Source organism: Hylobates moloch, unplaced genomic scaffold (assembly GCF_009828535.3).
Source record: "Hylobates moloch isolate HMO894 unplaced genomic scaffold, HMol_V3 SCAFFOLD_5, whole genome shotgun sequence".
Lineage (NCBI taxonomy): Eukaryota > Metazoa > Chordata > Mammalia > Primates > Hylobatidae > Hylobates > Hylobates moloch.
Genome location: NW_026652280.1, coordinates 55,289,387 through 55,306,247, shown reverse-complemented (window position 1 = coordinate 55,306,247; position 16,861 = coordinate 55,289,387). Strand labels below are relative to the sequence as shown.

Genomic DNA, 16,861 nt, shown 5'->3' with positions numbered 1-16,861 from the left:
GGGAGGCCAAAGCGGGAGGATCACTTGAGGTCAGGAGCTTGAGACCAGCCTGGCCTACATGGTGAAACCCGTCTCTACTAAAATTACAAAAATTAGTCGGGCGTGGTGTTGTGTGCCTGTAATCCCAGCTACTCGGGAGGCTGAGGCGAGAAGATTGCTTAAACCCAGGAGGTGGAAGTTGCAGTGAGCCGTGATCGCACCACTGCATTCCAGCCTGTGCAACAGAGCAAGACTCCATCTCAAAAATAAATAAATAAATAAATAAAAAATAAAGAAAAAAAGATTTACAGAATTAGCATTCAAACTCTGTTGGAGAGGAAACACGCAAAACCTAAAAGTGCTTAACACTATAGTGCTAAAACTCTCATTAACTTTAGCTGCAATAAAATCTAAAAGGCAAAACCTTCATGGTTTTAAAGTTAACATGTGAACAAAACATTAAGGAATAAACTGAAAGATATAGTAGAGGTTGATGACCTGAAAATTTGAAAATTATGCTAAAGAAGAAATCTTGCCGGGATGCGGTAGCTCACGTCTGTAATCCCAGCACTTTGCGAGGCCAAGGCGGGTGGATCACAAGGTCAGGAGATCAAGACCATCCTGGCTAACACGGTGAAACCCTGTCTCTACTAAAAATACAAAAAAAATTAGCCGGGTGCAGTGGCGGGCGCCTGTAGTCCCAGCTACTCGAGAGGCTGGGGCAGGAGAATGGCGTGAACCTGGGAGGCGGAGCTTGCAGTGAGCTGAGATCACGCCACTGCACTCCAGCCTGGGCGACAGAGCGAGACTCCATCTTAAAAAAAAAAAAAAAAAAAACAAAAGAAGAAATCTTTTTAATGGTATATAAGTTAGTATGCTTTTATTTTACCTGTAACTTCCATTTAAAAACTTTTAAAATTATCATAATTCTAGCAAAGATATTAGTATGCTTTGTAAATCCTTCCAGGTTTTATCATTTACTTCTTATTGACGATATTGTAAATAGGGAAGGATTTCTTTTCAATTAGGGAATACCAATTGAAAGTTAAAATATTTAGCATCTTTTTTTTTTTTTACTTGTTTAATGTAATTTTGGCCGTATGTATTTAAATCTTCCATATTTTCCCAGTTTTAATGTTATTTAAATGCTGTAGTAGATGTTACTTTTGCAAAGTTCACTGATCTGAAAATTTTGTTTATGGTTCTCACATACACATTAGGCTTTAAAACAGAGGTAGTATGGTAAAGGAGTTGTCATCAAGTCTGGGGAATGTCTTCGACAAACATGGGAGAGTTCAAATTCTTTAATGTTCCGTCATAAATTAAGATTAGGGATTGAAGGAGTCAAAATACCTTTTATATTTAAATGTATAGGTCCCGAAGTTGATAAAACTCCGTAGGTATTACGGAATTTAACTTCATTAAAGTTGTTGAACTAGAAACATTCAAATCTTGCCACCAACTCATTTAATTTATAAAGACAAAAAAATTAAATTTAGTAGGCAAATTCATATATCCTTACATAATTATTCAGACTGAAACTCATCATCATTCCATAGTTCTAATTCTTCCAAATTCAATTCCCATTCTTTCAGATACAAGATGTAAATAAAAGGTACAGCCAGAAAATTGATGACCCCTCAAAACACCTATTCCATTTCAATTACCTATGCTGATATTCCTCTAGGGATAAGACACTGGTGTCACTTCAGAAGACTTCTCCATTCATTATTGATGCTTTACCTTATCTCTTAGCAACCAAGCTACAGACTACAAGTGGTTTTAAAGGAAACCTACCGACCAGGAAAGGTATCACTATGGTTGCATTATTTAAACTCTGAAATCTACAGTGAAGTCATAAAGGGCATCAAGTCAAGCTATGCATGCTACCCATCCTGGCAGCAACTTTCAAACAGAATGACAGTCTGTTAACAGCAATGTAAAAAGTTTCACCTAAAAAAGTACAATGCCTTTAAGGCACATGTCCATCTCATCAGAGAGTATCTACAAAGGCATTTGATAGTATTACCATGACAGACATAAGCTACCAACACAATGCAACTCAGCGAAGAACAATACTATTTCTATTGTTGTTAGAAATCATAATTTCAAAACCTTACATCTTAAAGAAAAAAGTTCTTGATAAAACCTGTATGACATAGATAGCTATAAAAGTCAGGTTACATTTTCCTATTTACCTCTAAAGATTTCTTCAAGTCTACAGCAGAAACCATATCTTCCTCCTCCTCATCAGTCAGCTGGTCCTGTGAACAGTAGTGAGTGCTGTAAGCAGAATGTTCTTCTATTGCTTCCAGCCAGTACTGAAATCATGCAAGGATTTAAATGAGAGTGGAAAGCATTTTTATTCCAAAGAGATAATATTACAATGATCCGGTAAGCATAAAATTTACCTAGTGAAATAAGTATTATGGCCTCAAAAAGGAAAGCAAAGCAACCAGTAATGAAACAGCAATGTGGGTCTCTTGTCCATGATATGTCTGGATAAAAGCTTTTCCTAGCACTTTAAAAAATATCATCTATAAGTTTACATATTCATGAATGTTAATATGCAAACACATTACAGAAGTTAAATAATGGGAGAAAACTTTGTCATTTAAAATTATAGGTTCTCGTTTTCAATATTGAGAACCTGTAATTTTATAACTTAACAGAATAAGTTACTATATAGTAATGGATCCAGATACACAATTTTACTAACTTACACTCAAATTAGAAGCACAAGAAACTAAGGTCATATTAAAACAGCCAATACTTGCCCTGATGATTTAACTTTTACTATATTTTTAAAATAACAGTGATTTCACAAAAAGAATGTTTGGCCTAAAAATACCCTATCTTACTTTTTCCTTGTTTTCTTACACTATACTCAGGGTCAAATCTTACCATTTTATGAAATGTTGGGAGAATCATGAGTTAGATTGTTTAGGGTTCTTTGCGGGGCCAAAGTTTACTACTTTGGAAAATAGATTATTTTAACCTCTTACATAGTTTACCAAAAAGTCAAGATATGTCTATGAACACTGCTTTGATTTAAAAGAATAAGAATAGGCCTGCCCTGGTGGCTCACGCCTGTAATCCCAGCACTTTGGGAGGGCAAAGTGGGCGGATCAAGTTCGAGACCAGCCTGGCCAAAATGGTGAAACCCCATCTCTACTAAAAATACAAAAATTAGCCAGGCATGGTGGTATATGCCTGTAATCCCAGCTACTCGGGAGGCTGAGGCAGGAGAATTGCTCGAACCAGAAGGGCAGAGGTTGCAGTGAGCCAAGATCACACCAGTACACTCCAGCTTGGGTGACAGAGCAAGGGAGGCTCTATCTCTAAATGAATGAATGAATGAATGAATGAATGAAAGAAAGAAAAAGAAAAGGGCCGGGTGCGGTGGCTCATGCCTGTAATCCCAACACTTTGGGAGGCTGAGGTGGGCGGATTACAAGGTCAGGAGTTTTAGACCAGCCTGACGAACGTGGTGAAACCCTGTCTCTACTAAAAACACAAAAATTAGCCAGGCGTGGTGGCATGCACCTGTAATATCAGCTACTCAGGAGGCAGAGGCAGGAGAATTGCTTGAACCAGGGAGGCAGAGGTTGCAGTGAGCTGAGATCCCACCACTGCACTCCAGCCTGGGCGACACAGCAAGTCGGTCTCAAAAAAAAAAAAGAAGAATAGGGATACTCCATTAAGTGACTGCACCATAAATATTGATCAAGTAAATCCCAATTTTCTAGCTTGCTGCTATTGTTTAATTTATCACATACGAAGGCTGAGTCTCCACTGTAATGAGTATCAGAATGCCTGGCTTGTAGTCCAGATTCTGTCACTCACGAGCTGCCTGGCCTTGGGAAATCACTTCAATCTTAGAATCCTTAGTTTCCTCACCATAAGTTAAGGCGTAGACCTGCCACTTACATTAAAAGGATGCCTCTTACATTCACAGAATTAAAATTTAAAAACAAATTATGAACAGAAAATACCTGCAGGTTGATAAAGAACTAATTCATGTACCAAATTTTAAAAGCTTCATTTAAAAAGTGCAATCAAGCCAGGCACAGTGGCTCACGCCTGTAATTCCAGCACTTTGGGAGGCCAAGGCGGGCGGATCGCCTGAGCTCAGGAGTTTGAGACTACCCTGGACAATGTGGTGAAACCCTGTCTCTGCTAAAATACAAAAAAAATTAGCCAGGCGTATTGGCACGTGCCTGTAGTCCCAGCTACTCAGGAGGCTGAGGCATGAGAATCGCATGAGCCTGGGAGGCAGAGGTTGCAGTGAGCCAAGATCGTGCCACTGCACTCCAGCTTGGGCTATCGAGTGAGACTCTGTCTCAAAAAAATAAATAAAAATTAAAAAAAAATTAAAAGTACAATCAACAAGATTTTGGATGTTACCATTGAACCTATGTTATATTCTCCACGTCTTTAAATGTTCTGTAAGTTTTAGGAAAGATACATGAATCCGTAAGATTACCTCTCTTGATTGTTGAAGGCTATTCTTAGGAACCCGGAAGCCATGAATGGTGTCATCAAAGCATTTAATAAAGAAGAGGCAGCTATCAGTGGATTTTACCTTGGATATAAAGAAGTCAGTAAGACAACATTCATTCACATAAAAGAGGACCCTTAAATTATCTATACATAAAATTTAAAGTAGTGACATGACTTAAGGATACCCAGTTGAACACTTAAGTATTGATAGATAAAAATTGGAAAAAAAACAAAAAAGAGCCCGCATCGCCAAGTCAATCCTAACCCAAAAGAACAAAGCTGGAGGCATCACGCTACCTGATTTCAAACTATACTACAAGGCTACAGTAACCAAAACAGCATGGTACTGGTACCAAAACAGAGATATAGATCAATGGAACAGAACAGAGCCCTCAGAAATAACGCCGCATATCTACAACTATCTGATCTTTGACAAACCTGACAAAAACAAGAAATGGGGAAAGGATTCCCTATTTAATAAATGGTACTGGGAAAACTGGCTAGCCATATGTAGAAAGCTGAAACTGGATCCCTTCCTTACACCTTATACAAAAATTAATTCAAGATGGATTAAAGACTTACATGTTAGACCTAAAACCATAAAAACCCTTGAAGAAAACCTAGGCATTACCATTCAGGACATAGGCATGGGCAAGGACTTCATGTCTAAAACACCAAAAGCAATGGCAACAAGAGCCAAAATTGACAAATGGGATCTAACTAAACTAAAGAGCTTCTGCACAGCAAAAGAAACGACCATCAGAGTGAACAGGCAACCTACAGAATGGGAGAAAATTTTCGCAACCTACTCATCTGACAAAGGGCTAATATCCAGAATCTACAATGAACTCAAATTTACAAGAAAAAAACAACCCCATCAAAAAGTGGGCAAAGGACATGAACAGACACTTCTCAAAAGAAGACATTTATGCAGCCAAAAAACACATGAAGAAATGCTCATCATCACTGGCCATCAGAGAAATGCAAATCAAAACCACAATGAGATACCATCTCACACCAGTTAGAATGGCCATCATTAAAAAATCAGGAAACAACAGGTGCTGGAGAGGATGTGGAGAAATAGGAACACTTTTACACTGTTGGTGGGACTGTAAACTAGTTCAACCATTGTGGAAGTCAGTGTGGCGATTCCTCAGGGATCTAGAACTAGAAATACCATTTGACCCAGCCATCCCATTACTGGGTATATACCCAAAGGACTATAAATCATGCTGCTATAAAGACACATGCACACGTATGTTTATTGCGGCACTATTCACAATAGCAAAGAGTTGGAACCAACCCAAATGTCCAACAACGATAGACTGGATTAAGAAAATGTGGCACATATACACCATGGAATACTATGCAGCCATAAAAACTGATGAGTTCATGTCTTTTGTAGGGACATAGATGAAACTGGAAATCATCATTCTCATTAAACTATCACAAGGACAAAAAGCCAAACACCGCATGTTCTCACTCATAGGTGGGAATTGAACAATGAGAACACATGGATACAGGAAGGAGAACATCACACTCTGGGGACTGTTGTGGGGTGGGGGGAGGGGGGAGGGATAGCATTAGGAGATACACCTAATGCTAAATGACGAGTTAATGGGTGCAGCACACCAACATGGCACATGGATACATATGTAACAAACCTGCACATTGTGCACATGTACCCTAAAACTTAAAGTAAAATAAATAAAAAAAAAAGAATGGAAAAAGGTAGATTTCTTCCAGACCCTATCAGAGGCCCCCCACCTGTTGCAGAAAACAACTATAAAACCCGGATACGAAAGAAAAGGTAACCACATGGAGGAACCTGGACCTGAACAAAAGCTAACAGACTCCGATGGGAGTCACGCTCTCTGGAGGAAAGGGGCCAAGGAGCTGTGGAAGTAAGTTCCCATGCCTAAGGTTTTGCACCTGGGACTAAGCACAGTCCACATGGTGACAGGACAGCAGCAAGGGCAAATGTGGAAACCCCTGTCTTTGGACATTAATAAAGTAAACCTTGAACTCATAAGCACCAAAGAGAACAGGGGAATCTCCCAAGGGAAAGTGACAGAGAGATGGTCCCCAGATTCTGTCTGCTACTCACATCTCTGACTCATGAGCCACACACACATAGAAGCAGCTCATATAAACACAACCTATCTGAACTGAGTCCAGAGCCACTGCCCAAGACACATAGCTCATGATCCAAACCAAGCCAAGAAAAGGACTTGCTACAACGGACAACACTTAACAGAGAAAAACAACAGAATCCAAAATCTCCAGAACTCAACATTCATAATATTAACAATATTATGATTATTAAAATATATAATACATAATATTATAATTATACAATATTACATATCATATAATAAAATATATTATATTATATAATAAAATATATAATACATAATGTATATTATAATTATATAATAATCATAATATTAATAATATTAAGAGTATCATCCAAAATTACCTGACATATGGGCTGGGTGCAGTGTCTCATGCCTGTAATCCCAGCACTTTGGTAGGCCGAGGCGGGAGGATTGCTTGAGGTCAGGAGTTCGAGACCAGCCTAACCAACATGGCAAAACCCCGTCTCTACCAAAAAATACAAAAATTAGCCAGGCATGGTAGTGTTCACCTGTAACCCCAGCTACTCAGGAGGCTAAGGCAGAGAACTGCTTGAACCTGGGAGGTGGAGATTGCAGTAAGCTGAGATCGTGCCACTGCCCTCCAGCCTGGGTGACAGAGCGAGATTCCATCTCAAAAAAACAAAAACAAGAACAAAAAAAACAAAACAAAACCCACAATTACCTGACATATGAAGAAGCATGAAAGTAGAACACATTCACAAAAGAAAAATCCAATTAAAAGGCAAAAATTGCCAGAATGGGTAATAGGAACTAAAACATATGCTATCTCCAAGAGATAGAAAATAAATATAAAGATACATAGAGGCTGAAAGTAAATGGATAGGAAAAAGACGCCATGCGAACAGTAAACATAAGAAGGCCAAAGTGGTTATGTTCATATCAGACAAAATAAATTTTAAAACAAAATGTATTACAAGAGATAAAGAGGGCCACAAAACAATAAAAGGATCAATTAATCAAGAAGACAACAATCATAAGTATGTTATCAATAACGGAGAAGGAAATGCAACATTCCACAAGCACAGTTGGACACTTTCACATCCCTCTTTCAGCAATTGATACAACCACTAGCCAAAACCAAGACACAAAAGATCTGAATGCTATCAACCACCATGACTGAATTAATATTGATAGGACCCTACAACCAACAATAATAGCAAAACAACCAACAATAATAGCAAAATACACATTCTTTTCAATTGAATGTACTAGGATATTTCATTATCAAATAAGCCTGGGTAAATTTGACAAATATTTTTGGACAATCCATCTCTCATTCCATAATACATGGAGATAAATAAAAGTTAACTATATTTTAAAATTTTGTTCAAAATGGAGATGCCACAACTTTACTTGTTCTCAAATTAAAATATATACAAATGTTTTCTACAGCATTCCACAGAACCCCAAGATTTTACAAGGCTGTATAAATGATTTGGGTCAATCATTTGAAGAACTGATTTCACAGTTAGAGGAGCAAATGATCCATGTTTCATCCTACCGTGCATACTGCTTGAGTCAGGTGTTTGCATCCCTGGCGATAAATATTATGAACTGCATCGGGCCTTCAAAATAAAGATGAAATTATCAAGACAAAAGGAAAAGAGATAAGTGAAAAAAATTCATATTTCAAAATTTATACAGTGAAATTTGATAAGTGTAAAGATCGTAATACTTACTGTTTCCTATACCATGAAAGGACTCCATGCTCTAACACTACCCAGAATAATCTCCAGCCAAAAAATCTTGAACTCTAAGGGAAAAATAACAAAGATTTCCTAAGCTGACACATCTAGATTCAAATACTTGACTGATAAAAAGTAATTAAGTGAGGACAGTCATATTTGAGTTTTTAAGACAGTAGCACTGAACATTAAAAAAATGATCAAACATGAACTTAGGTACTAAGTGCAGTAATGAAAACATACCACTACAGGGTGACAGGAACAACAGAAATGCCATACTGATAAGATCAATGATGATTACAGTTTATGGTTCTGACAAAACTGTTCAGGGATTATTTACAGAAAATATACCAGTTGTGGGCTTCAAAGACAATTTCCTCAAAGTCATGAATGAATGTCTAAAAAAGAAAATTATCCTAAATTTATCTTATACAATATAAGCATACAGATACATAAATAGATACAGGGATTGCTTGCAAATGCAAAAGAAATTATGTGCTCTTCCATGGTTAATTCTAGAAAACAGGATTCTCCAAAACATAGAAACTGTTAGGACCAGAAGAATTTTATATATGTACCATGTGATAATTCAAATATTAATTTTCTTCTAAGTCTTCCATGGTTTGATGTTCATAACAAATACTGTAATTCTTTGATCTAGTAAGAAAAAAATGTATTTTCCCCCCACTCCTTTTCACAAAAACTTAGTCACCTAAAAGTGACTCATCAACACCAAAAAGAACACCTAAAAGGGACCATCAACACACAGAAAAGTAACTGCTACAACCAGTGGAAGCCTCTTGAAATCCGGTAGTATAAAAGTGGTTTGCCGGGCACGGTGGCTCACACCTGTAATTCCAGCACTTTGGGAGGCCGAGGCGGGTGGATCACGAGGTCAGGAGTTCAAGACCAGCCTGGCCAAGATGGTGAACCTTCGTCTCTACTAAAACACAAAAATTAGCTGGGAACAGTGGCGGGCGCCTATAATCCCAGCTACTTGGGAGGCTGAGGCAGGAGAACCACTTGAACCCGGGGAGCGGAGGTTGCAGTGAGTGTACCACTGCACTTTAGCCTGGGCGACAGAGCAAGACTCTGTCTCAATAACTAAAAATAAAAAAAAAATAAGTGGTTTACATTATAAGATCCAAGAGTGATTAAATCACATATACTTCAGAAATGATTTTTTAAAAGTTTTAAACAGAAATAAAGCACCTGAGAATTATTCTTTACAGTTATATAATTAAAAAACCACCCCAACTTACCTTCCAGAGAGGGCCCTCATATCGTTTCAATGCTTTGTAGATGACCTGTCAAAAACATGTTTTCATGAAAAATGCATCTACATACTTCAAACATTCAAAATTTTTTTCTAAAAATTATTAGATAAATTTAATTCATTACTCTGTACCTTATTACCAACAAGAATGTGTTTCATTTCAGCACCCTGGGCAAGGTCAAAAGGTTTCTGATCTGTGCAAAATACAAAGAAAAAAAGCCATCAACAGCTTAAATGTACTATAACAATCAATGCTGTAACTGTAGCATCTAATATTCCTTCATTTTTCTATTGCCTATATCTTTTTCTTTCCCCAAAAAATTACCTACCAGAGAGAGGTTGCCATCTCAATTATTTATGGCCTCCTTTTTGGTTGCTAACTATTAAGCCAGCAAATCAGATTAACTTCACAACAAATTATCATGAACTCACAAATTTGTGGCTTAAACAATACAAATTTATTATCTTACAGTTTCAGAGATCAGAAGTCTGAAATCAATTTCACCAGGGTGAAATCAACACGTGGACAGAGCTACATTCCTTCTGGAGGCTCTAAGGGAGACATTTCCTTGCCTTTTCCACTTCTAGCGGCCAACTACATGACTTGACATGGGGTCTCTTCCTCCATCTCCAAAGCACATCATTCCAACCTCTGCTTCCAGCATTCTGTTCTCTCTCTATATATAGGCCTCAATGCTATCAGGAGCCTTGTAATTACATAGGTCTACCTGAATAATTCAGGATTTCCCCTCATCTCAAGATACCTAACTGATCACAAATTTGGGGTCCACTCTTTAGCCGACCACAGCCACGCTTCAGCCGTCTCGCTGCATAACGGGTAGCAGAGATGGCTCACAAGCCAAGGGTGTGATGGTCCACAATTTAGGACAAAAGAAAAAGGTGACAATGGAGAATAAAGCCGGCAAGCTATCAATGTTAATTTTTCCAACCTTACACATGCACATTCCATGTTTTGCCTAACAACAACAAAAATGGAGTTTGTCTTATCAAAGTTATTTATTGAGTTCTGAAGTGAGCTGGATATTAAATGGACAAAAGGTAAAAAAACAAAACAAAACAAACAAACAAAACCCCACAAATAAATCAAACCATCTCCTAGCCTCAAATACTTATTATTAGAGAAATGAAAGCTACCTATGAAAATTAGAACAGTCCTTTCAAAACAACTCTGGAACTGTTTATGCAGTAAGGTGATATGTTCTATCAGATAACCTTTTAGGCCAGGCGCAGTGGCTCACAACTATAATCCCAGTACTCTGCGAGGCTAAGGAGGAAGGATGGCTTGAGGCCAGAAGCTTAAGACTAGCCTGGGTAACATAGTGAGACCTTATCTCAACAACAACAACAAAAAATTTTAATTAGCCAGGCATGGTGGCATGTGCCTACAGTCCCAGCTACCACTGCACTCCAGACTGGGTGACAGAGTGAGACTCGGTCTCTAAAAACAAAAAGGGGGGCTGGGGGTGGTTTAAAATAATAATATTTTTATAAATACCAAACACCTGGTATGTGTTGGCAATTTTTTTGTATGATATCTCCTAATGAGGGTCTGTTATGTACCAATCACTATTTTAGGCACTGAGGATTCAGCAGTGAACGTAACAGAAAAAACACTGGGGGGATGGGAAAGCATAGAAGGTGGGAAAGACAGATGATAATTAATTTTTAAAGATATAGCAGACAATGAACCACGGTACGCCCAGACTTTTTAAATAAATGATTTGACAGAGTAACTGGGATACCACTTTAGATTGGAGGATGAGGGGTTGATCAGGGAAGGCCTCTCTGAGGAAGGGATGTCTAGGTTGAAAAGAAGGATCCAGCCTTGTGAAAATACAGGGAAGGACATTCTAGCAGAGGAACAGCTGGTGCAAAGGCTCTGGGGTAGGAAAAATTCAGCAGGCAAGTGACGAAGTCAGAGAGGCACACAGAAGCCACATCACACAAGGGGTTTGTAGGCCGGACTTTTGTAAGCCAGCATAAGGACTTTTGAGTTTCATTCTAAATAGGATGAAAAGCCACTGACGGGTTTTAAGTAAGAGTAACATGATCTGACTCATGTTTAAAACTCTGTCAAAGGGTTAAAAAATTATAATATAGCCTGGGTGCGGTGGCTCGTGCCTGTAATCCCAGCACTTTGGGAGGCCGAGGTGGGCGGATCACCTTAGGTCAGGAGTTTGAGACCAGCCTGGCCAACATGGTGAAACCCCATCTCTACTAAAAATACAAAAATTAGCTGGGTTTGGTGGCAGGCACCTGTAATCCCAGCTACTCTGGAGACTGAGGCAGGAGAATCACTTGAACCTGAGAGGCGGAGTTGCAGTGAGCCGAGATCGCGCCATTGCACTCCAGCCTAGGGAACAAGAGCGAGACTTCATCTCAAAAAAAAAAAAAAAAAAAAAAAGGAAAAGAATAATAATAATAATATAACGGGGAAAATACGAACTTTGGCAGTTTCATGATTTTGATAAATTACTAGACTATTATTAATAGGATAATGCTATTGTGCTTATGTTTTTTAATAGCCCTACTGAGATACAAATTAACATACAATTTACTCACTTAAACTGCACAAATTCAATGGTTTTTATAGGTGCACAGAGTTGTGCAACTATCACATGCTTGTGGTTTTTCTTAAAGGGTGTCCTTATTTTTTACTAATATACTGAACTACAGATGTTCCCCCAACTTACAACAGTTCAATTTAATGGTTTTTCAACTATCAGCTCACCACAGCCTCGACCTCTTGGGCTCAAGTGATCCTCTCACCTCAGCCTCCCTGGTAGCTGAAACTGCAGTCACGTGTCATCACACCTGGCTAATTTTTGTATTTTTTTGTAGGAATGGGGTTTCACAGGTTAGTCTCAAATTTCTAGGCTCAAGCGATCTGCCAGCCTCAGCATCCCAGAGTGCTGGGATTACAGGCGTGAGCTACTGTACCTGGCCTTAAGTGTATTTTGAACTTACAATGGTTCTATGGGGACGTGGCCCCACAGTAAGTTGAGGAGCACTGGGTATGTACGAATAAAATGGCATGACAGGCCTTCTCTTTCCAGTTCTTCCCAGAATTGGGAAAAGCTGGGTTGAGAGGGTAAGAAAAGAAAAACATTTTTTAAAAAGAAAAAGAAAGAGATGGCATGATATCTGGAATTGTTTCACAAGAATTCAGGGAGTAGGATATAGAGTGGCCATTATTGCTAAGTTCTGGAAGAGGATGATGGGTACATCAATTAATTATGCTATTTGATTTCTGAAGCTTTGATAATTTCCATGATTTTTTTTAAAAAGGTCACTCTGGCTGCTGTGTGCAATATGGCTTGTAAACGTGGGTAAAAGAAATGCAGGGAGGCTAATTACAAAGAGATGGCAATAGTGCAGGTAAAGAATACTGGTGGTTTGGACTAGAAAGTCAGTAGTAAAATGGAGATCATTTTTAATATAGAGAGAAATATGTGGCTTTTTTTTTTTTTTTTTGAGACAGAGTTTCCCCCTGTTGCCCACGCTGGAGTGCAGTGGCACCATCTCAGCTCACTGCAAGCTCCGCCTCCTAGGTTCATGCTATTCTCCTGCCTCAGCCTCCCGAGTAGCTGGGACTACAGGCGCCCGCCATCACACCCGGCTAATTTTTTGTATTTTTTTTTTTTTTTTTTTTTTTTTTAGTAGAGATGAGGTTTCTCTGTGTTAGCCAGGATGGTCTCAATCTCCTGACCTCGTGATCCGCCTGCCTCGGCCTCCCAAAGTGTTGGGATTACAGGTGTGAGCCACCGTGCCCAGCCTTGTATGTGGCTTTAAGATTTATTTTGGAGGAAGATTTATAGAGCTGCTGATGGGGAACTTGGGGCTGGTGATACATTATTTCTTTAGTGGGGAAAAAACTTTTTAAAACATTAATCAAAAAATTAATACTCAGTTTAGTTTTTCTGCCTAGCACATAGGAAAATGTCTTATAAAGGTCTGCCAATTCTGTGTTATTTTCATTCTACCTACAGGGCACTTTGGAGAAATTCTTTAGGCAGAGAGAAAGACAACACTATGATTTCTTTCACAGAATTCTGTCCTAATACCAAAAATAAATTCTGAGCTCCTGCCAACTAGATGAAATTCCAGAAGAGAGACCTCATTTCTGGATTCGATGTTTAAAATGCCTGGCACACAGTAAGAATTCAATAAAATTCTTTTGAACTAAATGAAATAGCCTCCTAGATGGAATCTAGATGGCTTCCATGACCAGTTAAAAAATACACTACCTCTCTTACTAACCACAACAAAATAAAGTGAAAAACAGGAATGATGTAATATTTAAAAGTTTGCATGACACAGATTTGTCCCTTAATGGGAAAACTCAATAAAGATGCCAATTCTCCTTCAATTAATTTACACAGAATGTAATTTCAATTAAATCCCAATGAAGAGCCTCAGAAAAGTATTTTAAATGCCTTCTGGAAGAATAAACAGATAAGGATGTCAAAGAAAATCCTTAAAAATGGTAAGGGGAAATCTCACATATTAAAACATTATAATAATTAAAAGTGCAATACTATCTTAAAAACTTTTCTTTAATGCGATACTGTCAAGAGAAGAGACAGATGAGTGAACGAAAAACAATAAAAAATACAAAAAGAGGCTGGGCACCATGGCTCATGCCTGTAATCCCAGCACTTTGGGAGGCTGAGGTGGGTGGATCACTTGATGCCAGGAGCTCGAGACCAGCCTGGCCAACATGATGAAACCCCATTTCTAGTAAAAATACAAAAATTAGCCAGGTGCGGTGGCACATGCCTGTAGTCCCAGCTACTCAGGAGGCTGAGGTGGGAGCATTGCTTGAATCTCAGAGGTAGAGGTTGCAGTGAGCCAAGATCACACCACTGCACTCCATCCTGGGCGACAAAGACTCTGTCTATTTAAAAAAAAAAAGAAAAGGAAAAGAAAGAAAGAGGCCAGGCGCGGTGGCTCATGCCTGTAATCCCAGCACTTTGGGAGGCCAAGGTGGGCGGATCACGAGGTCAAGAGATCGAGACCATCCTGGTCAACATGGTGAAACCCCATCTCTACTAAAAATACAAAAATTAGATGGACATGGTAGCACACACCTGTAATCCCAGCCACTGGGGAGGCTGTGGCAGGAGAATTGCTTGAAGCCAGGAGGTGGACATTGCAGTGAGCCAAGATCGCGCCACTGCACTCCAGCCTGGGCGACAGAGCAAGACTTTGTCTCAAAAAAAAAAAAAAAAAAAAGAAAGAAAGAAAGAAAAGGAATTCTTAGAATGTATGAGAAAGGCATGACAAAATAATGGAAAAGGAAAGATTACTTGATAAAGGGTATAAACGTAAGGGACTGAGAAGTTGAGACTCCCACATCCTAACACACACACTCACATTCACTTTCCTGCTCAAAGCCCTCCAACCACACTCACACACCACTAAGCTCCTGCTCACAGCCAACCATGCCCTGCAGGCCTGGGCCTCTGGCAGCTCTGATGGTATCCACTCTTCTCCAGCTTGTCCTGCTCTGGGCACACTGGCAGCTTTCCTTTTCCTCAACGTGACACATGTTCTTCTACTCCAGAGCTTTGGCTTTCTGTTTTCCTTGAATGCTCTTCTGCCAGACATCCTCAGGGTTCACTCCTGTACTCAACTCAGCTGTTTGCTCAAAGTTGCTTAGAGAGCCCTTCCTTTACATCCCTTCTAAGATATCCCCCACCCTACCATCACTCTTTAACCCCTTCATCCTATTTTATTTTCCTGCACCTCACGGCCTGACAGCACATATGCATTTATTTGTTGTCCATCTCCTCCCACCAGAATATGAGCTCAAGAGCATGGGGACTGTTGGGCTCTGTTCACTGTTGGGTCTCCAGCATCTAAGACAGTTATTGGCACACAGTGGAGGCGTGGCATTGCTGAATGAATGAATGTGATAAAACTAGGAGGAAACAGAATTAAACATTTGCCAAATCTCTACCTAAGCTCAGAAGCCTTAGAAGAAATCAAAGAGACAGATTAACCAATTTGATTAAAAATTTTAAATACCCTTGCTTTTATTTTTTAATTTTAATTTTTTTCAGAGATGGGGTCTTGCTGTGTTGCCCAGCCCACAAACTCCTGGGCTCAAGCGATCCTCCTGCCTTGGCTTCCAAAGTGCTGGGATTACAGGCATGAGCCACCATAACCAGCCCTTGTTTTTTAAAAAAGAAAAAATAAGGACTAAGACATTTTCACTGTAAAAAAATAATAATACAGAATTGTTCTTATCACTAGACTTTTGAGTGAAAAAATTATGTTATATCCACATGAAGTACTTTTCATAAGGTGAGCCATGATGACTGTGCTTCTGGGGACAATGTGGAAAAGCTGTTGATGCTTCATAAAAGTGGGATTTTGATAGGCCAACTCTATTTACAACCTGTCAACTAAAATGAAGAGATACTTTCTGAGGTGTCTGCCAGTCCTCAACCATTTACCCCTCTGTCCCTATCCACATTCCCAGGAGGAGGCCCTGGCAGCCACCTCTGTACCATATGTCCTGCCCCTAAAATCCCAAGTGACCACACTAGGCACAGACTCCTGACACAAGCAGGTACTAACACATAATCTCCCACTGAAATGTAACACTGAGGTTGAGAGACTGTGGTCTCCTGAGTGGAGTCACGGGGCAGCCATCTTCCATTATGTATACTGGAAAACAAAACAGCTGGTCTGCTAGAAGACATGATCAGACCACGCAGTGAGAGACAGACACACACAAGGCAGCCATCTTGGTTCCTAACAGTTTTCTGGTTCCCAGTTCCATCCCATCTGATGCCTAATGCCATTTCCCGCTTTGGAATAACATGATCTGCCTGTATATTCGTCTGTGAGTAATGTATAACTTTTCTTTTGCTTATATTCTTGAGGTAGTATCTGTTACTTAAAACTTTTTAAAAATATATGTTACTATGGAACATTAACAACTAAAACTAAAATATTAACAACTAAAAATTAAATCTTTAGACGTTTGGGTTAGAGGTGATTATATACTTTTCTAGTGCTTTTGCTTTCCTCATTGCAACTATAACAAGCATTAGTTCTACAATTTTTTAAAAATGTTCTAAAATAGGCCTGAAAATAGATTAGAAAGATGCCAAAGTAACTGTGGCTATGCTTGGGTAATTTTTTTTTTCTATTTTTGAAGATTTCTATAATGCAAACATCACTCTTATGGTTTTTCTTTTCCTTTTTTTTTTTTTTTTTTTTTTTTT

General features: G+C 39.0%; 1 protein-coding gene across 2 annotated transcripts in view; it reads right to left on the bottom strand.

Moving 5' to 3' along the window:
• The window catches only part of OSBPL1A (oxysterol binding protein like 1A), a 233,523-nt gene that overhangs the window by 148,600 nt on the left and 68,062 nt on the right, over window positions 1-16,861 (bottom strand). For both annotated transcript variants that reach the window (XM_058438552.1, XM_032152621.2), the window contains exons 8-13: window positions 9,735-9,796; window positions 9,589-9,633; window positions 8,321-8,394; window positions 8,143-8,206; window positions 4,466-4,564; window positions 2,178-2,300 (exon numbers count right to left, since the gene is read on the bottom strand). In XM_058438552.1, the coding sequence (XP_058294535.1) occupies window positions 2,178-2,300; window positions 4,466-4,564; window positions 8,143-8,206; window positions 8,321-8,394; window positions 9,589-9,633; window positions 9,735-9,796 (467 nt within the window). The remainder of the gene's footprint in view (window positions 1-2,177; window positions 2,301-4,465; window positions 4,565-8,142; window positions 8,207-8,320; window positions 8,395-9,588; window positions 9,634-9,734; window positions 9,797-16,861) is intronic.